The 22,621-nt window shown below is 38.1% G+C and overlaps 1 protein-coding gene across 1 annotated transcript in view; it reads left to right on the top strand.

Annotated features, from left to right (window-relative positions):
* Nucleotides 1-20,414, top strand: part of ANKRD31 (ankyrin repeat domain 31) — a 64,949-nt gene extending 44,535 nt beyond the window's left edge. The window contains exons 22-26 of the mRNA XM_071731741.1: nucleotides 447-1,503; nucleotides 3,468-3,608; nucleotides 4,094-4,193; nucleotides 7,959-8,156; nucleotides 18,451-20,414. Coding sequence (XP_071587842.1) covers nucleotides 447-1,503; nucleotides 3,468-3,608; nucleotides 4,094-4,193; nucleotides 7,959-8,156; nucleotides 18,451-18,602 — 1,648 coding nt within the window. The 3' untranslated portion in view covers nucleotides 18,603-20,414. The remainder of the gene's footprint in view (nucleotides 1-446; nucleotides 1,504-3,467; nucleotides 3,609-4,093; nucleotides 4,194-7,958; nucleotides 8,157-18,450) is intronic.
* Nucleotides 20,415-22,621: the final 2,207 nt, after the last annotated feature.

Below are 22,621 nucleotides of genomic sequence, written 5' to 3'. Positions count from 1 at the left end.
CATTTTGATGGTATCGTCCTTCTGTTGATTGTCCTGAGCTCATTTTAGAAGGGTCCAAGTTAGAGTTGCAAAGTCACTGAATTCAGTGAACTTTTGTGCTTTGCAATGGTAAAAGAGAAGCCAGTGATAATACAGACCTAGTTTCAATTCGATGAATTAAGGGTGGTATAGGAGTACAAGGGTGTTACTGAAGTTCTGATGCTTTGCATCCTACTTCAAGATGGGATTCTGTGGTTTGTTGGACGTAAGTCTGGAGTTTGAACTAGAAACTTTGTACTATATAACATAGTGTTCACATTTTAGATGTTGGCAGTTGTTTGGAACATATTCCAGTTCTTAGTGAGTCATGTCTATTAAGCTGTTTCTGTTTTGTATTTTCAGTAACTGTTGTGTCCTTATTACTACTTTTTTCTTTTTTTTTTTTTCCCAATTACTATTTTTTACAGGGCTTCAGTGGAATCTTTTAAAAAGGGAGCACTGAGAAAACAATTAGCTAACCTCGCTTCTAAGCAAAAATGTCTGTTGACTGTTGCCCAAACACAAGAAAAATTAGTCCAGAAAATACGAAGTTACAGAAAAACAAAACAAGTGTTTAGTGCATCATGTTCAGAGAATCAAATCTCAGACTTGGGTATTTCCCATGGAAATGATAAAAGTCAAAGTTTAACTGCTGATGAAGTGATGTGTCCTGATGCAGTTGCATTTAGTAAAGGGCTTGGTGCCAGCATGCCTAATGGAGAGACAGTAGAAGCAGACCTCTCTTTAGAAAATAGATTTTCAGCTCAGGAATGCAGCCAACATCCACACATCTGCTTGGGTGAGACAGGAGGAAATAAAGAAGCTATTAGAATTGAAGAGGCTTCTGGTCATCCTTTGACATCTGAAAACAGGGTAGGAGAATATCCCTTCGACAACATTTCAAAGCTGACAGGGACTGTAGAAGTGGTAACATCGCCTTCAGAACCAACTGTTGTCCCTACGAAAATAAAGTGCTCACAGCAAAAAGACATTGATTGTGCAGCAATTGCTGAACAAGGAAATAAGTCTTTAAATTCCACTTCAGTGACCAATGCATTAAATATTGTAAAACCCCGAAGCACTGTTGTCAATAACAATGTCTGTCGCTGTGGCAGCGACTGCCAGCAGGTTCTTAAAGATGGGGACCTGCATGGCTATATAAATAAGAAAGAAGCTTTCCAGCAGCACCAGCAGCAAGTGATTTTGTCAACATCTACAAAGAGCTTCCCTAATACTCTGCAGCAAATAAGCTTTCGGAGTAGTGAGAACTCATTAAATGGAAACTCGGGAATTACAAATCTTGCCTCAAATACAGATTATCCAGTAAACCTGATGGAGAAATTTTCACAGAGCTATAGTAATCGGGGATGCAAACAAAAACAAGTAGTGTATGGCAGAAAATATAACAAAAATCCTCAATTGGTCGATCTGCTTGTATTGGGAAGGATTAAGCCAGGAGAAAACGTGTTAGAATTCAAACTGCAGGTAACTTTTTGAGCTATAGTAATGTTAATATTAGCATATAATGAAAAAAATCCCACATCACACTAAAGTGGGGAAAAGCAGTTTTCGTTTAGTCTTCATATTCAGCAGAAGATTTTTATTTATTGTTTACAAATAATCTTTAATGAGTTTTAAAAGAAAATGATGCTATAGATGGTGTCTTTTGTCAGCCCATAATTTTAGCATCCAGCATATTGCATGTGTAAAATTTGTGGTTAACTTTTGTATTATTAGTTTGATTATATTTTTTGTTGCTAAAACCAGAGTGGGAGTGGGAGATTAAGGTTTTTATGATATAAAGTGATTTGTGGAAGCAACTGTCTAGTCCCTTAAAGAAATAGGGTATTAAGGATTTTATAGTACTGTGATAGACATGGATATATGCAAAACTACTTGCTTACATGACATCTGGTCCTATAAGTTAGTGAGGTGAGAATGTTACTTGCAAAACCCAAACAAACCCAAAACTTCTTTTTAATCCAAGAGCATGCCTCTGCACCCCCAGATACAGAGCAGATTTGCCAGGCAGCTGCCAGGGGACTGGCTTGGTATTGAGCAAATGATGGAATTATTGACTAAATTCCCAGCTGCACACTAGTTAACTTCCAGGACAACATATTGATTACAACATGAAAGGTTCCTTTCAGGCAGCTCACCAGGTGCACTTAATGTAGAAATCACTCCTTTTTCTGCCTGTATAATCTGCTTGGGAATGCTTTTCTGCTGAGAGTGGCCACTTCGTGTGGTCTTGTGTTTCGTAACATAAGGCCCTATTCAAAGGTCAAAAGCCTTTATATTGGGCCATATCATAGGTATACACTCATGCTTCACTTATGTGAACCTCAAGATAATAAAAGGAAGGATGAAGAATTCAGTATATTTACAGTACTTTCTCAAGATTGTTACCTGTAATACCAGCTTGATGCATGTCCATCTTAAGGAACTACAACCCTGAACTGAAATCTTGATATTTGGAGTGTAGAGAAGTCATTGGTTTTACTCGAATGAAAATTACATCTATGTCTTGAAAGATAGTGCTGTAGAGACTGAGGTTTAGAAGACAATGTCTGTCATGTTGCAGAGATGATCAGTAAAGTTCTTTTCTCTATCATTTTAGAGATGTACTTGTAAACAAGACACAGCTAGTACATAGTCCTTACTTAAAGTTAACTTTGGACAAGTAGAACGCAGTTTTTGAAAGCTGTGGACCTAAACTGTGAAACTACAAAATGGCTTGAGTGTTCATCAAAATGTTTGGGTTAAGCATTTGCTGGTGGGTCATTCTTTTATTCTGATTTATAGCACACATGCTATAAAAAAACTATAAGCTGTGCTTCTGTAGGTGCATATGTGTATGCAGAACTGGGCTGTATTAGCATTATCGAAGATGCAGTAACAATAAATTACTTTATACTCAATTTTGCAAAAGGTAAGGCTGTTAAGTTCTTCCTAAAACATGTCCCTTGAAGTAAGTGAAGTTTTTATGCAAATGTGTTTTATCTAGGAATCATTGCTGGAATTTCACAATGACATGCATTTGTTCCACACACATAAATCAGATTGCATTTGGGTAGCCATTGATTGTTAAAACAATTTTGCCTCCTGGGAGTTCCTGAGTTTACTGCTGCAAAATAATTTATTCACAACTGTGTTATGTCTAAGAGTTACTAAGATGAAAACACAGTGCTGATAAAGCACATAGAGAGATCTGTCTTCTGTCAGTGGTGTCTGTGTGTCCAAAACATCCAGATGGAATAAATCCTCTTATTTTACATATCACTGTTTATGATAGTGGCAGTAAAATCTAACTTTTTTTCAGAGGAAAACAGAATTAGCTGCAACTTCTCAGGTATATTGTTGTCTGGTATTTTTTCATATTTCAAGTATGCTAATTCAGATTTGTTCATTTATAAGTCAAAAATTATTTCTATGTTTTTCTTTTTTAGGAAATAAGTCATAAAGCCACAGTCTTAAAAAATGGAAAGATCAGAACCAGTAAGGGAAAAATACTGCAGAGTCCAGTTCTTTGGGTGAAAGACCTTCTAGGAAGTGATATTCCTGTGACATGGAAGTATGTGTGGAATAAGGTAGGCCTGATCTTGTTTGCAAAATGAACATAATAAATAGCAATAATAAATTTCACTAATCTGGATCCTCCTTCCTGGTCAAAGGGGGGTGCAAGACTAAATTTAAAAAAACCCATCTTTTTATTCTTAATGACTAAGCAGCAAAGAAAGAGCTACATGGTGGTATCTGTGCAGTGATGAACTTGTTACGAGTGTTGAGACAGTGTGGAACACCTACTCTAAACTATCGGTGCTTTGGAGGAGATTAAGAAGGCTGAAAGATGATTAAGAAGGCTGAAAGAAAAGGCTTGAAAAGTAGTTAGGGTAAAAAAGAACAAGCTTATTGAATTGTCAGGGTGTCAGTGATGGATGTTGCAAAAATACTGGCAGGGGCTAGAAGATTTTGCCAATTATTTATGAGTTTTACAAGAAAAGTTATTTTTTACACCTATTAGAAAAAATACTAATTAAAATGACCAGTTAGCCATTCAGATTTGTTTTTACAGGTTACATATCTTGGGACACAGTTGTCAAAATTGCTTGTTGAAGAAGGGTCGGTTTCTAGTGACCTGGAGTTGCAAAAATCACAAGAAAGAGAGCCTTTGGGTATGTACCACTTAAAATCTAACATTCACCACTACTGAAAGCAGCAGAAAGTGATTTCTAAGGAGCTTGAATGCCATACATCTGTTGCTTTCTGATTTTTTCTGGGCTGCATGCTTATTGCAGGCCTTGGGCTTCAAAAATAAATAGTGCCAGAACTTACACGCATGATCTTTAAAGAAGTATGTTTCTTTTTTTCCCTAAATAGGTTGTATGAACAGAATAATTGCTAGTTAATTGCTTATTATGTAGAAAAAAACCAAGAAACATTTTGCATTAAAAATACATTCTGTCTAAAGCAGTGTTTTAATTAGCTAATTATGTACTTTTTTGCTCTCTTGGAAACAAATACAGCAGGATAAGTTTAAGTAACATGTACATCTTAAAATCACATTAAATCATGTGTGTTTTGTGGAAATGCCTGTATGCCCAAGCAACAGTAATAGCTAGGGGATACTTCATTCTCTAAAAATAAAGTCATAAGAAACACCATGCATTGATATGACAAGTTGACACTGAACAATTTTTTCAGAACTGCCCAGCAGACATAAGAACTGCAGCCTAATTTTGATAAATAACATGTTCTCTGGGAAAACCAAGTGCCTCTGATAGCCAGTTGTGCTTTACCCAAAAAGCTTTTGGGCTTTTGTGACTGGCTCTGTAAATCTGATGAGACACTGCACATCACATGAACTGGGTTACTAGGCCTGTTCTGCTCTTGACTTAATCAAAGTACATTAAAATATAATAATTTAAAATAACCAATTTGATATTCGGACTACCACGTTCTTGTGATATTTGCTTCAGGCTAAGAGCATCCAGGTGGTGAATTTATATTGCCTTGCTTCAATAATTTAGGTTCATACAAGCTTCAAGTGTTTTTAAAATAGATATAGTCTCCTAATGTTTTAATAGACTTTTTAATACTTCACTAGGTCATGTAAATTATTTCTCTCATATGCTAAACATTGTAACTTCTAAAACAGATTAATCCATTTTTAAAAAAATACTCTTAACTAACAGAAGTCAGCCTGAAGATCAGTATGTGTTTTTTCCCTCCTGTTTTTCACAAATAGACCAGGGTAATCTGGGAAAGAGTGTTTGAAGCAGGTTTTTTTTATCACGTATAATTTCAGGTCACAGTAATGGCTAACCATTAGCCCTAGGTGAGGAACTGAGGGAGGGAAAGCCACAGTGTTCTCAGTTTCAGTTCCGTTTCAGATACTATGTGGCCAGATACTATATAGTAGAAAATTAAACAGTGTCTTACCTTGTTCCAAAACATGATTGACCTGCACTGTGAGAAGAGTTGCAGGCAGTGGGTAGCTCCCAAATGGTTTCCAGGGCCAGCTGGGGAGTTTAGCTTCATCTAAGGGCTGTTCCCAGGTGGACTTTGCCTGTGACCAGCCTAATGAAAAGAACATGAAGGTTTGCTGTTGTGAATGTGAGCCATTCTGTGCTTCTTGCCTGGGGTCTGTCCCAGGCACTCTTATCTTCCTTACTTCCTTAGAGCCTTTCTGTATTTCATAGTAGAAGTTTATCCTGCTTTTGTAAAGAATCAGTCTTCTTTTTTTCTTTCAGTATTAATGGATTGATTTTTTTTTCCTGTGCATCACAGGAACATTGTTAAAAGGACTGGAGCCTGATAATTGTTGTGGTTTTGGAGGAGAATGCTATTATTTTAAAAACTCCTCCCCCATCCTCCCTTCAGCTTCCCGTATCTTAACTCAGTGTTCATTGAACTACTAAGTGAAGAGGGTGGGGAAGTGGGAAAACAGTTATAACAGGCACTATCATTTAAAGAGGAAGTATTCTAAGAGAAAGAAGCAGCTACCACTAAACTTTGTATAGAGCCCAATTTAGGAAACGTGTCCTAAGAACTTCTGCCAAATCAAGGTCCCTAGGCAAGATAAGAGTTGCTGTTCTGTGACTGCCAGCATAAGAAATCATAGAATTATAGAGTGGCTGAGGTTTAAAGGGACCTTAAAGATCATCTAATTCCAACCACCCCTGCATGGGCAGAGACACCTTCCACTACACCAGGAGGCTCAAGGCCCCATCCAACCTGGCCTTGAACATTTCCAGGGTGGGGACATCCACAAAATCCCTAGGCCACCTGTTCCAGTGCCTTACCACTCTCCTAGTAAAGAATTTCCTTCCAATGTCTAACCTAAATCTCCTCTCTTCATATTGTAAACCATTTCCCATTGGTCTCTCACTACACACCTGTGCAAAAATTCCTACTCCAGCTTTCTTGTAGAGGCCTTTCAGGTATAGGAAAGTCACTCTAAGGTCACCTCCTTTTCTCCAGGCTGAACAACCCCAGCTTCCTCAACCTTTCTTTATAGGAGAGGTGCTCCAACCCTCTGATCATTTTAGTGGCTCTTCTCTGGAAACACTCAAGGAGCTCTCTGTATCTTTCTTATGTTGGGGACTCCAGAACTGGACACAGTACTCTAGGTGGGGTCTGACAAGAGCAGAGCAAAGGATCTCTCTACCAGCTGGTAGGATCTCTCTACCAGCTGGCTATGCTTCTTTTGATGCAACCGAGGACACTGAGCCCACCTTTTCAGCTTTGATGAGATTAATGTGCTTTGAGGTTTGTATAACATTTTTTAGGTACCTGAGGAGTGTTAATACAAAGACTTTAAAAGCACATGAAGTAAAGCAGTCACAGACCAAAAGAGATATTTAACAAAAGCTCTAAATACAGCAATTTTGTAATTAGTCACCTAAATCCTAATTAAATTTAACTTTATGTACCTTCTTTGAGTCTGAGTCTATAGTATCTTCCAGTATCACACTAAAAAAAGCAGGAATTACGGTATTCAAGTCTGAGTGAAAGCTAAACATTAAGAAAATAAACAGTACATTTAGACTATCTGAGTGTAGGAAAGCAGAAGAAACAGTGATTATATGGCTTGGAATTTATTCCTCTGTGCTTTCTGCTGCATGTACTGATGACATAATGTTTGCTAAAAATGACCAAGAATACCAAGGATTCAGAAGCAGATGTCAGCTGAAGAGCAGATGTCAGTTGCAGAGCAGATGTTGATGTTAGATATTTCACACTGAAATCGCAGCAAAGTGGCTTTAAATAGAACCATATCTGTTACAATAAGCATGATATGTACATTCATTTTGCAGATTGCTATTTCAGGAGGATGCTCTTTGGAAAACAGCGTGATTAGTGCAATTCTTGTACTCTGGTAATCACTTACTGCCTTTAGTAGCCATTTGACCCCTATAAAAATTAGAAAAGCTCTTGCACATTTTTGGTTGACCCCAGACTTGTGTGGAATAGAGTGTTTTCAAAAGAATCCAGACAATTTCTTGATGTCTGAAACATAGGTACTGTTTCAGAAGGTTTATGTTAGTGTTACATCAGGTATAAAATGAGCAGCTGAGCTCAATAAGGTTGCATGAAAGCAAATGAGAATAGTTTTGCTGTGATCATATGTAGTACTGTGTGTTTCTCTCTTCTTTGGGACAAGCAGTGACACACACATACTTCATATACTACTTTTCAAGTTAAACTTGCATAGCATTTAGTGTATTTTTGACAAAAGGGAATTTTTAAATTATCTTACAGCAACTAAATCAGAGGAAATTCTGTTATTACATGTGTTAGGTGGTGTAGGACTAATTGAAAATTTCAGCATTTACCTTTAAGAAAAATTAAATGTGTAACTGTGCATTAAACCAGCAGCATTGTTTGATAATTTTTGTTCTTATAACGAAGTTGTCTTTATCTTTTTATGCTCTCAGAAAAGAATCGTGTGATAAGGGACTCCAGTAACCAGAATCAGCACTATCAGAGTCCTGGTACTGTCTCCATTGCTCAGCCTCTTTTCAGCTTTAACCTGAGCAATGTGCAGCCCAAAACACCATCTTTGACACAAACAGAAGTTGCAAAAAAATTGGTACCTGCTGAAAGAGAAGCAGCTGTTACCAGGGAATTTAAGAGTAAGTTTTTTTTTAACTGTATAAAAAACCTAATGGTGGGTGGAAGGGCTATACAACAGATAAAAAATCAAAAGGAAAGTAGATGGCATGGAATTGATTTGTGTAGGGGAGGGGAAGAGTGCTGTGTAAAAATGGTGACTCTGGTGATGGGATGGATTGATGAAACAATGGAATGATAAAACAGCAGTGAAATTTATGAGAGCTCAGTATGTTCAACTTCCATATGTCCAAACTAGAAACAATTTTTAATTTTGATGTAGTTAACAAAAAATAACTCTATGCCATGAGAAGTATTCAGTAAAGGGTCTCCGCAAAACGGTAGCATAGACAAATGTCTTCTGGATTTAGATGGAGAAACTTGATATAAGAGCATTGCTAAATAGCCTCCTGTAAACTAATTTAAAGAAAAAAGTGGAAATGTTCCTGAAGATGCACTGATCTTTGTGATCTTTGCAACGTTGTCTTTTCAGTATTATGTTTGTATGTTGGTTGCAGATTAAAGCCTGTCCATAGTATTCATATATTTTGAACAGAGCTTACTGCACTTTGACCTAGTATTTTTGCCTCTATCATCTTGGATTACACTGCAGAGGAATGACCCTGATCCACCACAGTGCAAAGGCAGAGTGGTCAGCTCAAACCTCCAACTGTGCCCTAGGTCAGGTAGCACTTTGCACTGAAGGGGATGGCAGTGCTGAGTCAGGTCTGCTGTGGGAGACAGTAAGAAGCAAGGCAGAGGTGAAGTGCCCCATCAGTGTCAGCTGTTTTAAACTGAAAGTGTATCCTGGTTGTCAAGCAATTCTTAGTGCTTCTGCAAGCCTATACGTAAGCCCCTACAGCCACAGTGAAAAAGGATTAATCAAACCATGCTTAATTGCCCACTTCTCCTCTTTTTTTTTTTTTTTTTTTTTTTTTTTTTAAATTAACAGAAGCAGATCTTTAAAATTACAAAAATTATAGATTGCCTAGTAGGTTGTATTCACCTTTATGTATTAAAAATGAGGTTGAACTGCCCTTCAATATGAATTGAAAAGTAACACAGGTTATGACTCATAAGATTCGTGCTTCTCTGCTGAACAGATAAACAGCCATGTTCAGGCTTTCTCAAATAAGTTACTATTTACAGTTCTGCTTAGCAAGATGATTGATAGTCTTCTGGAAGGTATGGTCCCTGCCACCCTATTGTCTGAATGCTTAATCCGGTTTGGAAATGGTTATAGCAAGAGTGTACAGTCATTTGGCCTGAACTAGCATCAGGGGAGGTTCAGATTAGATATGAGGAAAAATTTCTTCACTGAAAGAGTGGTCATGCATTGGAACAGCCTGCCCAGGGAAGTGGTGGAGTTACCATCCCCAGAGGTGTAAAAAATGTGGGAAGTGGCACTTCAGGACACAGTTTAGTTGACATGGTGGTGCTGAGTTGATGATCTTAGAGGTCTTTTCCAACCAGTGATTCCATGATTCTGTGACTTGTAGCCAAAAGTAACCACTGTCAGACATGGGGAATTATGCAAATAAGGATTCATATTACAATAAAAATTACTGAGTTAGAAATTCACAGAAATGCTGTTCCATGTGTACAGTTTTTTTTATATCTACTATAATTATCCTGCTAATTGAAGGAAGATACTGCTTAGCTTCCAGTATAACTTTTAAGAAAATATAACCAACAGCCCAGTTTCCACATGTCTAGCTTATAGAACCCACAGTTTTGTATCCAGTCTGAGGAGAAACTTTTCAAGTTTCATAGTTTGATCAACCTGTAAGAAGCAAACTCCGATGTAAGAAGAAATTCCTTTAAGAACAACTGTCATAGTATGAGTATTTCATTAAATCCCTTAAATGAAGCTTTGGAAATGTCACAAGAAGCCCCAGAACCTGTAGATGGGTTTGTGGATTTGTTTTCCCTCTATTTTGTTTCTTTCCAAAGAACCAGTCAGACGCACAATGCTGTAGCTGCTTTACTTCATGCTAAATGTATTCTAATTGTAATGGTCAGCTGTATAAATTGGCTTTAAACAAGTTTACTTTCTAGGCTTAGCTGGTCCTGGAAAGTGATAGAAGAGTAATGAATTTCAGTTTTCTTTCCAGTCAAGCTTATCTTCTGGTCTTGTACGCTAGTATGGAGGTGTGATGCTGACCTGGCAGGAGAGTATTTAGATCCAAATTGATTGCTCCAGTAGAATGAAACCAAGCTGTTATTTCAGTGCCTTCTAGATAGGTGTAAAATTGTTCTCCTAGTAAATATTTCATGTGAGTTTTTTTGCAAGAATCTTCGATTAAATTTTAAATGCTAAACTATTCAGAAGGTGGATTTCATGCATCTTTGAACTGGCTGAAGATACTACTTTGGTATTAGTCCAGGCAACTAATCTAGCCCATTGTAGTACCTTTTTCCTGCTATATGTTTAAAGCTCCATGTAATTAAATAAATTCCAAGCTTTTTGAAAGCTTGAAAGATATTTTGTGCTGCAGTTCAGAGCTCCAGATTCTGCTTACACTCTGACAATTATGTCAGAAACTACTTCCACTACAAAACTCTTAATATTGTTATCTTCATGTGTTGGAGGAAAGCTGGAAAGGATGTGATCGAAAAGTCAAGATGTAAACCAAGAACTGCAAGTTTAATTGTTGTTTATTTTTCAACAAAATGTCATGACTTAAAGAAGATTCATTCTGTGTATCTGAATTTTTTTGACTGAGTATGACTGGAGTAGTGGCTCCTTATTGCCATCAATAGTAGCAATAATAATATGGAGAAGGAGAAGTAGTTAGAAATGTTTTAAAAAAAACAAAACAACAAGGACTCCATGCTGGTAGAAGCCAATTCTAAGAATTTAATATCTGTATTTCTTATCTGTCTGTCAGGTTTTTCTGAAATAGGTGACAGTGTGATTGCACACAAGCACAGACTAACGTAGATTAGATGGGATTCAAAGTAGGACTAACTTCCAAGTTAGATGAGGTTGCTCAGTGCCTTGTCCAGTTAAATTCTGAAAATTTTCAAGGATGGACATTCTTCAGTCTCTGTACAGTATATTCTGATGCTTAGCCATGCTTGTGGGGATTTTTTTCCCCATATATCTGGTTGAACCTTTCTTGTTAAAACTTGTGAGCATCGTCTCTTTTTATTGCCTATATAAACCTTGTTCCCTTGAGAAGCCTGACTAAAAAGAAATTGACTAAAAGTAAATTGACTGCTAGTCAAGAGCTTTAAACACTGGCTTTCTGGCCTTTTTACTTTGTGAAGCAAGTTGTAAAATAAATCTTTTGATAACTGGCCTATCTTCTTAATTTATCATCTGCACTGTAACATTTTGGATCTCAGTCACATGGAGACTGAGAACTATAGGACAAACAACTGTTGCAGATAATCTTCTTAGAACACATCTATCTTGTCTATCCTATGAAAGCAGTAAATGAAAGGGAGTATGATAAACAGCTTCAAGACCCTGTGGCTTCAGATGCTGCATTGCTTGAAACAGAGAAGACAGACCTTGATACCACTCTTAGGTAATGTCAAATGAAAGCATTTAGGAAACTGCCTGATGATCTTACCTTGGATCAGATTATAGCACACTTCCACCCTATTTTTTTTTTTCAGGAGTGACTTTTAATGAAGTCAGGCCAAAGCTTCTAAACAAAACAATTCAAACTTTAAAGCACCACATGAGGTTAGCCTAGGAGAATGCACTAGAAGTTGTTCAGAGGCTGTATGTAAAACCCACTGCATGAGTCACCACTCCTGCGGATTTTGCCAGTGGATGAAAAACACAAACTAGTGTTGGTTTTTGGTTTTTTTTTTTGTCGAAGAACTGTTCTGACCTGAGCTGAAACTTGATTTGTATTTTGTCTTCTGTTTCTTCCAATTTGCATTTCCAGTGTAGAAACTGTATACTATAAACTGTAAGAATCTTAAAGTAATCTGGTTTTAATTACCCAATATTGGTCCTGGAACTGCTTTATATACACTATCTTGGCACGTTAAATTCTGAGTTTCTGAAATTGTTAGAAATAATTTTATAGAACCATGTATTTTCCTTCTGGGTGAGTATATAAGTGAATCATTACATGATCAAGTACTCCTGATAATAAGTTTAAAAAGAAATAAAAATATTGTGCGTGCATACTGCTAGTCACACCAAGAAATGGCCCCCCATGAATTGCTTCAATGCAATCATGGTGCATTTTAAGAAAGTATACTCGTGTATACATTTGTTATTGTTGAACTCAGACTCAGTAATTTGGTATTTAAATACAGTGATTGACTTAATCCAGAAACTGAAAGGGCATTTGGATGGCTGTATAAAAGTATTTGTGTAAGAAAAATGGAATCAGCCATTATGTTTTATTTTATAAGAACTTATTTCTTTATAAATTCAGTCTTGAATATAGATTGTTTTGTGGGAGGCTGAATGCATTTCTTGATTGGCATTTGCATTTATGTCAGTCATGTCTCACCCTTTGAAGGAAAAAAATTACATTACCACTATACTAAAGAAGGTGAGAGGCACTGAGATTTAAATTGTTCTCTTGTTTTTCTGGAAGGTTATTGTAACACAAATGTATTTCTGCAATAGATTGGAGGATTTGGGTTCCCCATTTTGATTAATAAAAAACGTACCAGTATCTTAATACACCAATCCAAGGGCCCTGGTGAATAATAATTTAGAATTTATTATATAGTATAAAGCATTTGTTATTAACAGGCAAATACCTAAGGTATGTAGGAGAACAGAGAAAACACTTACTGTGTAAGATTATGATGTAAGGCAAAAGCTCTAATGGGGAATAATATATTATATTTCTATCACTTATCTAGGCAATGCTTGCAAGCAAGCTGTACGTATTATTAATAATGTACACTTTTCATATTCAAAGTAAAACATCTTCCGGTTTGTGTTGTGAGAAAAATTACTTTCTGCCACATGAAACGTAAAATACATAAAGAGATTTCAGCATAAACTACAAAACTGATGCTTTAGAATAAGAAGCATGAATTCTTGATTTTAATCAAACCCGCAAGTCCTTTTCTATGCAGATGCAGAGTATTAACAAGAAAGGCCAGTGTTATGAAATATTTCAAAGAAGAATTATTCTAGATTCCCAGTCTTTTTTTTTCTTCATTATGACATTGCTTTTTCCAGTCTCAGTGGGAGATAAAAAAAATGAAAAAAAGAATGAACTTCTGAGAAATACTGTTTTTTTACTGAGGAAGAAAATATATTTTCTCAAGTCTAACATTTTATTTAGAAGCAAAAGCATAATGAATTGTGGAAGTATTATTAAAGTATCACATTATTGCTATGCATATTCTAGTCATAGGCAAATGATGGCTTGAGCCTACAGATCACCCATGGTGAGTTGTGTCTGATATATAAATGAAAGAAATGTAGGCTACGGGACCATCAGAAGGTGCTCTAAGTCCTTCTGCACCATTCTAGCTATGCTATGAAGCATGTGGTTATTGTAGTTCATTAGGTAGTTTCCAAACATAAATTATTTATTTATTTCATAAGACATAAATAACCTTTGTGGGGGTTTTTTTGCTGTTGTTCTTTTTGGTTTTTGGTTGGTTTTTTTGTTTGTTTTTGTTTTTTGGGTTTTTTGGGGTGTGGTGTTGTTTTTGTTTTGTTTTTGTTTTCCAAAGGGTCTTAACTGGCAATGCAAAAAACTCAGCATGCATAATTCAGGGTCATTTGATAAATTAATTCTTGGAACAAAAGTACTTTCAGAACTGGGGTGAAGGTGGACACAGCAGATTATAAAGCAATTAGACAAAATCCCTGCTGGACTGCATCTTTTAGGGAAGGATTGTCTGGGAGGGTTTTCATGTGTTTGGCTGACTGTTAGAAAAGTGCCACTCCTTACTGATTGGTTTGTAAATACCAGAGACCTTGGGCTCCAGGGTTCAAATGAGGCAAAAAGAATTAAGATTTGTGTCACTTGAAATTTATCCAGGCCTGTGGAGAGACCTGGAGGAAAGCAAAAGCATTTTGAGTGGTGGGAGTGAAATTGAAAACTACCAGGAGAGCATCGTATTTTTCCAAAATACCAGATCTTGATCAAAATACCAAGTCTTGGTGTTTCCAAAATACCAGATCAGGATATTTTCACAATTACCGGTAGAATAGGCAGGATCCATGTGCCTTTCATGGCACATGCTTCAGTAGCAGCTTTCTGAAGAGCCAGAGGATCAAAAATGTTGCCTTGGCTGTCATTTCCAAGGCCTTATGTGGTGTGGGTGGACCAAGTTGGGACTCTTGGATCTTCTTGCTTTCTATGTTACTGAGAATAATGTGGATAAGGCCCAAGAAACTTGAAAACTCCTTAGAAATATTTCTGTTCTAAATACTCCCTTGTGGCATGCTAGATCAAATGCTGTCACCTTCAAGTGTGTTGTTCTTAGATCTTCTCTTTACTTACGCTTCTGTAGCTCATGTCTAGGCTAGCTGTATTGAACCAGATCTATCTGAGTCAGAAGAATAACAAATCTCCTGTGACTTTGCCACAGATACTGCAAATGAGTTTGGCATTCCCTCAGCTGTGATAATGATCTCTATCTGTTTTACAGAAGTATTGAAACTGGATTTACTGATACCTCTAAATTGACACATATATGTTGCTTAAACTGCAAGATCATTTAAATTCCTTTTACAAATGATTTGCATAAGTGAAATAGTTATGAAATGCTTAACCATATCTCAGAGGATCCTGGTGGCATTGCCAGTTTTAAAAACCGATCTTTCAGGGGCTGTATTGATGATCAGAAAATGGTGACTTCACGGAAGTGGCCATCTTTGGTGAATAACCTTCATGCAATCAGAAATTCTGATCTTACATTTTTATAGATTCATGACTGCCAGGGTGTGCAATACTACTTGAAATACAGCCTTCAGGTTCTTAGCAGCCACAGAGAGACGGTCTTGTAAAGCACAACAAAACAGTAACACAAGTTGAAACACATTTAGAATTGTTTTGAAGCTGTAATGCTTAAGTAGATGCCAAGAAAGACAGAAAAGCTCTTGGCAGACAGGATGGGAAAAGTACCAAGAGATTACTTGTCTTTTCCCCAGATTTATGGGGGAAAAGCTCATTCTGGCGTTGATACTGTTTGATATTTTATCTTGTAGTTCATGAAGACAGAAGAAAGCTAAGAGCACTAAATGGGACAGCAGGGGTAGGAAAGCAGAGAAGGACCCTGCCTCCATTCATTTTACCTTATTAAGGTTATTTCTGTACCCAAGGCACAAAGATGAGTTTTAGATAACGATATGGAAGCCTTTCTCCACTGCCTGTGGCCTGTTAAGTGCTGGTCCTTTGTAAAGGGATGAGAATCAATGAATAGCAAGAGGGAGAAAGGAAACACCAGAGTAGGCATTATAAGAGTGAAAATAATAATAAGGAAAGAGAGAGAGAGAGAAAGAGAGAGAGGGAGAGAGAGAAAAATGGGCATAGAAAGGATATTAGTTGGTTGTTACAGAATATGGGGAAGAAATACCAGGACTGATTGCTCAAATTCTATGGATATAGAAACTTTGATACCAAACACTGATATCAGAACTGATTAGGACAGCTTTGGGATGTCTTGGGTATGTTGCTTTTGGGAATGTGCTTTTGCTAACTGCTGACTGTTACATAGAGTTACTGAAAAGCAGCGATTAGAGTTGAGATTTTAATTATTCCCTCAGGTAGTGTTGTATTTGTGGTAGAATGCTTAAATTCAATCCAGAAAAACCTACATTAATTTGACCCTAGGGAATCAATTAAAAAAGCTGTCAACTGCTGGAGGAAAAGTTATTTCAATTAATTTATTTGGTCACGTCTTTATTACACTTTCAAACTTGAGTTGAGGATTTTGAGTAAATAAGTTATAATCAGTGAGAGTGCTGAAGGGAGTGGTTTGAAAGGCAGGAAGGAATGTCTTAAGTCCAATTGTGATCGCTCAAAACAGGATGTTAAATGAACTTAAAACCTTGACAAGAAGTTTTCCTGTGCTTACATACAAAATGTGGACATTTTAGAATGAAAAAGGTTTTTTTAGCAAATCAAAAGAGGTTGCAGTCATGCCTGTTGTGTCCCTATATACTTCTTGTTAAGGACAGGGTTTCTGCTCAGTTTCTGCCAGTTTATTCTAGAAAAAAATTCTCGGGCTTATTCTTAAGATCATTTTTACGTGGAGGTGTCCCTAAGACAATTTTGTGGCATTCACGTTTATGTCCTTTGAAACATCACATCTAGGTAAGTGTGCAAGCTGACTTCTGATACGACTGATGGCTGCTTCATATGTGATAAAGACTGTGTGAGGAGCATTGTGATGCAACTGCTCGGGTGGGATCTCCATTCAGCCTTCCCATCTTTCTTGAGGTCAAAATACTTAAGTATGCCCTGGACATCAGATTGTGCTTTTTGTTCTGTGGTGTACTCTGTTAAGGCACAAACTGAAAATGCACTGAGAGTGTAAGATGCCAAATGCAGTCCTGGTCTCACTGGAGTCAGAAGTTTTGCTGTGGATGACATAGGTGTGGAACAACATACATCTTCACACACAAGACTCCATATTTGAGCTTCTGAACATATACCTTTTGCTTCTAATGTCAGTTTGCCACTTTGATGCTTTCAGTGCTGAGCTCCTGGAAATGGCAGAGAAATCCTCACTGAGACATGGAGTTAACAAGACTAACATCTTCAAGATGCACTGATTGTTTTAGCATTTAGACCTGGCAGTGTTGTCACTTTAGTGAATATATTTTGTATTTTGTAATCAATGTAGGTGGTACAGCTGGAGAACTGTCCTAACAGAGAAAAACAAACTTGGGATGGTACATGGTAGCCCAGAAATAAGTGTAAGCAAAATGACCAGTTGGTGTCACTTCAAACATGTTTTCATTGCATTTTAACAAGGATTAATCGTGACTGATGTAATAATTTTGAAATACCTATGCTGTTTTGCTTCTTGAGACATGTGAATGGTATCTGAACAGTGGGATTCTGGTTGGTTGTTTTGTTTCTTAGCCTCTTTAGTTTCTTGTGGGGTTTTTGTTTGTTTGTTTGTTTGTTTAGTTGCTCTTTTTTGTCTGCTTTTTTTGTTTGTTGTTTTGTTGTTGGTTTTTTGGTTTTTTTTTCTAACAGAGGCCATCCGTGCTTTCATGACAGCCTTCCCTCTCCTACTAACATCTGCTACATGTGACAGTTCTGCCTTCTCTGGCAGTTTCTGTGTTAGGTTGGTCATGAAAGCTCAGCAGCTCTGATGTTTTGTGCATTGGTACTGAAGGGAGAAGGTGTGGATTAAAGATGAACAAAAGCAAGTAGCTCTGAAAACTACAGTTCAAATACCTTTTGGAACTCATGCTTTTATGGAGAAAATGTCCTGTAAAATTTCATACTGCTGGATCTTTACTGTGTTACGTTTTTACTGTTCTTAGCAGCAAAATCTAGAAGTTCAACTAGTCCTGCAGTGACTCAAGTGCCTTAAGTCTAGGCGTTGCAACAGCTGCTGCAATCTACCAGATATTTAAATATTGTGAACAGCCACTGTTCAGTCCTACAAGTCCCTCCTGTATAAAGGTGTACACCTTTCTTTTTATATGGTCCTTTTGGGACTGTGGGAAGGGCATTCCCTGTGAGAGAGGTTTCTTAATTTGGGGGAAGTTCATGAAACTTAGCCCTTGAAGTGCTGAAGAACAACTGCACTTTCTTGTTATGTAAAATCATAATAGGACTAGATGACTTCTCATGTGGAGCACCACTCAGTGTGGTGAGATCCTTGTCTCACTGAAGTTTGGGTGCAAGTGAGACATCAATAAGATGGCCAGGAGTCTTACACTACAAAATTCCTAGGACACATCTAGGGATCCCTCATGCTTGTGTAGTTCTAACAAGCTGTTAACACCTCTTCTCTCAAGTGAATAATGATAGGACTGGAGGAAATGGCCTGAAGTTACTCCAGGCAAGGTTTATTCTAGATATTAGGAAGAACTTCATTACTGAGAGAGTAGCTAGGCTTTGGAACAGACTACCCAGGGAGGTTGTGAAGTCACCATCTCTGGAGGTGTTTAAAACCTGTGTAGATGACGTACTTTGAGACATACTCTAGTGGGCATGGTGATACAGGTATTGAGAAATATATTTTACTTATTTTACTGAGTGGTTATGTTGGTGGTTGGATGCAGTGATCTTGGAGCTCTTTTCCATCTGTGACAATACTGTGATTTTGTGATACATAATAGTGCCATTGATTGCTTTTAGTCACTCTTACACATGCTCTGTAATAATTTGCATTCATTTTCAACAGGCTCTTCTGTGCAGTTCAACACAGTGGAAAGTCTGACACATTTTCCTCAGTTCAATCAGGTACTAATGGTACGTAAAGAGGAGTTTCTACCATGTTCTGTAATGGAAAAGTACTGGAATTTCTACAAAGGCTGTGAAAATTTTGGATTCTGACGACTTATTGAGTACTAACATTTTTTTTCCTTATTCATCACTTGAAAGTAAACATTTGACTTTTAGAACTAAGTGCTTTGTTACTTACAGTTTGATAAACCATTTATCCAGTGCTTGGAATGGAGTGAAATTTGTTTGAGTAAACGAGGAACAGGCAACTACTTTGCAGCAAGTGAGGGTAACTGTCAATATTGAATTTTGACCAGGCTGTTAAACACTGCTGCTCATTGTGAATTGTATTCCAGGCCAATAAGTCTATATAAAATTCCACTGATTTTGGTGGCTGCTGATTCTTGATGGGGCTCCACAGAACCTTATCAGTATCCACACTGATATTCTCTTCCTACATGTAACTCTTGGAACTGCTCTGCTTGAGCATGTGCTATCAGAAATGGCTGAACATGTTTGTAAGATAACATAAGCTGTTAGGTTAGGCAAAAAATCAAGATGAGTGCTTTCAAAATCAGCAGCAGCTTTGCTTTGGGTGGTGTGATTATAGTAAAACATTTGAGAAGGGGGTGGGTGCTGGGTGAAGTTAAAAGAGGAATCTTAGCCACTGGAAACGCTCAGGGAAATTCCATTCATGTTGCAGCCAAGTCTTTCTGATAGACAAAAAAATGTGCTGGCATATGGCAGGAAATGCAGTTAGCCTGTTTGTGGAAGACAATTTCTTCTTTCTAATATCTTAGATATTTACCCTGATCTCTAGGCGATTTCTATTTGTTTTAATTTTATGATGTGTGAATCTGCCTCAGTAGCAGTTATAACATATTGACCATCGTGAAAACTGTCTGCATTCAAATGGCATTCTTGCTTTTCCATTCTCTGGATCGTAAGAAGAGATGAAATAATAGCACCTGCTACTCCTGACTCCAGTGAATGGGGTGAGAAGTATCTCCTGTCACTACGTAACAACCTCAGCTAGCTATTTGGAGTGCAAAGAGCTGCTCTGCAGAGATTTGATAAGTTTGTTAAATAGAAGGTGGTGTAGGATAGAGGGGGATGGATGTTGATGTGCAGGGAGGTAATCCTGTGCCCTGGGATGCATGAGCAATCATAGCTTGATGGGCTGTAATGATAAAGAAATGCAAACTGCCTGGAAGTCAAAAAAGGTAAAGGCTGCTGAGTGACAAGTATTCCATAAAGGTCACTTTTTGCACAGAAAGTGAATTGAGCTGTCTCACAGATACAGCAGCAAAGCAAACCTGAAGGCATATTGGTTTAAACAGAATGTTCATTCAGTTACTATGACTTTAACTGAAAAACCTTTGGCTGTTAAAATGACTACTGAATTACTTACATATTTGTTTGACATTCTTTCTTTGTTCAAGATGCCTAATAAAATTATTGTATAAAAACCGGGAAAACTTGACAGTAGTACTTTTAAGTCCATTATATTAATATGATGAATAATCCTAAAATGCAGTGACAAAAGATCTGATTGATTGATGTTGGGCAGAGAGGTGAAAATACAGTGTTACATGAAAACTGTCTCTTACACTAAATGTAACAGTAGGCTTCCAGTTTAGTTTTCAATAGTTAAAATGTGTTTAAGCGTCTTGAGAAATGTCCTAGCTTGACAACTTGTTTTTAGATATGACTAACAAATGTGGGGTTCTGCTTCCCAAATGTTTTTACAACTGTGAACATTCCCTATTCTCCCTACAGAAATATTTTTCTTAATGTAAAGATCCATTAAGAGATGGCAAAAAGCCATACCGTGCTGAATAAGGTGTTTTGTTTTCTCTGTTTAAATTTATGCTTTATAAGCATAATTCTGCATTAAAGTATAAGCTGTTATCACAGGTCAAAGATTGGCAGCTATTAGTGATCTTAAGTACAGCAGAGTAACAAAGCTTCTGCTCACAAGTGGAAGATTGCATTGGTTAGGTCTCACAGCCCCTCCTGCTCCTTTCATGATTCAGTTCTTTCATTCCATAAACCTCTTCTCCCCTCTGAGGCTGTGAGTTAGCATGTATTCTGTGTGGTGCAGGGTAAAGTAGAAAGGGTATAAAACACAAGGAATATAAAACTGCTGGCATTCTGCCTGCCCTTAATATTCAGATGGGGAATAACAGGAGAAAGAGATGAGGCAGTGAACAAAAGCCACAAATTCAGGTTTGTATTTCCACATACTTATTTATTGCCGAGATTGAGTTAAAAAATATTAGTGGGAATAATAATACCAGTGAGGAAGAATGCAAGTCACAAAACAAAAGGGTGAGAGTGAGAAGGAAGATGAGTAGCTGGGAGGCAGACAATACAATGGAAGATTCATAGATTTTTAAGGCCAGCAGGGATGAATGTGATAAGCTGACCTCCTGAGTAATGCAGACCAGAGGTTATGAAAAGGTGTAAGTGAAGGAAGCACAGGGAAAGGAGAAAAGAAACAGAGACAGATGTGGATAGAGCTACGTTCACTGTAGGCTGTGGATCAGCATAAAACATTGCACCTGCTTACCAGGCAAAGGTAAGGTACAGCCAGCAAGGGCAGTTAAAGTAAGGGAGATGTGGTAATGAAGGCCAGCTTTGGAAAGGTATTTAAAGTACTGTAATGTGCAAATACATCTTGAGAAATACATGGTGGAAATGCAACTAGGGAGAAGGGGAAAGAAAAGCAATACTAGAATAATGTTGCCATAGGAATTTGGATGAATTCTTGGAGCAGTTGCAGTTGCTGAGTATTTTGTCATTCTGATGCAGAGGCAAAGACTTTTCTGATTTTCAAACAATTTAACTGGGGAAAAACATCATGTTTCTGTGACTGACAGAATTAGCAGCTGCATATACGGGATTCAGGTGCTCTTTCTGGTCACCAGTAATCAAGTAACAGTTGGGTAGGTCATAAAGATCGTATGGTGATATCAGCCTAGCTGATAAAGGATGATGAGGCTGCTCACTCCTCCCCATTTCAGGATGGCAAGGAGGAAATCCACCTAAAACCTTATGGGTCAAGACAAGAATTAGGAGGATTTCACTCACCAGTTACGGTCATGGGCAAAACAGACTCAGCTTGGGGAAAAAAAACAGTTTAATTTGTCACTAATCAAAACAGGGCAAAGAGAAGAGAAAACAAAATCCAGTGCTTAAATACTTTACCCTGCTTTACCTCCCTTCTTCCCAGGCCCAAACTACTTTTGTTCCCACTATCTCTACCTACTCCCCTGCAGCAGCACAAGAGGACAGGGAGTGGGGTTGTTCTTTGCCTCTCCCTCCTGCCCTGGGAGAAGGATTCCTCACAGTCTTCCCCTACTTCAGTGTGGGGATCCTCCCATGGGAGAAAGTCCTTCATGAACCCCTGCAACACAAGTGGCTCCCACAAGGCCCAGTTCCTCAGGAGCAAACTGCTCCAACATGGGCAGCCCACAGAGCCAGGGACTACTTTGGGAACAGTCACCTCTCCTGGCATGAGGTCCTCTGTGGCTGCGGGTCCACAACATCTGCTCCACGATCCTCCACAGGCTGCAGGTTCATGGCTGCTCCAATAGGATCCTTCACAGGGTGCTCCACAACTACTCCACTATGACCTTTCAGGGTCTGCTTCACTGTGCTCCTCCATGGGCTGCAGGGGACAGACTGACATCTCACCACAGGATGCAGGGAAAAGCCCCTGTTCTGGGCCCTTATCCCTCACCAACCTGGGTCTCTGGTATTGCTCTCTTTGCCCATCTCTCTTCTGCCCTGAGCTCTTAGCACCGGGTGTTTCCCCTTCTTGAATATGTTAATCCAGGAGGTACATCAATTCTCTCTGATGCTCTAAACATCTGCCAAAGGTGGGGCCGGACATTTTGGAGCCGAGGGAGGTTTCAACAGCTTCTCACAGGAGCCGAGCCTGAGACCCCTCCCCTGCTACCAAAACCGGTGCCACAAAAAGCCAGAACATAGCGTTGGAGTATTTTCTGTCCCTATCAAGAAAAGCAGCAGTTTAAACGGGACAGGGAAAGGGGATAAAGCATATCAAAGACAGAGCAGGATTCATTGAACTCTGAGGTTTTTACTACATTTTTTCCCCATTGGGT

Source organism: Heliangelus exortis, chromosome Z (genome assembly GCF_036169615.1).
Source record: "Heliangelus exortis chromosome Z, bHelExo1.hap1, whole genome shotgun sequence".
Taxonomy (NCBI): Eukaryota; Metazoa; Chordata; class Aves; order Apodiformes; family Trochilidae; genus Heliangelus; species Heliangelus exortis.
Note: the sequence above shows the minus strand (reverse complement) of the source record. Positions and strands in the feature narration are given on the sequence as shown.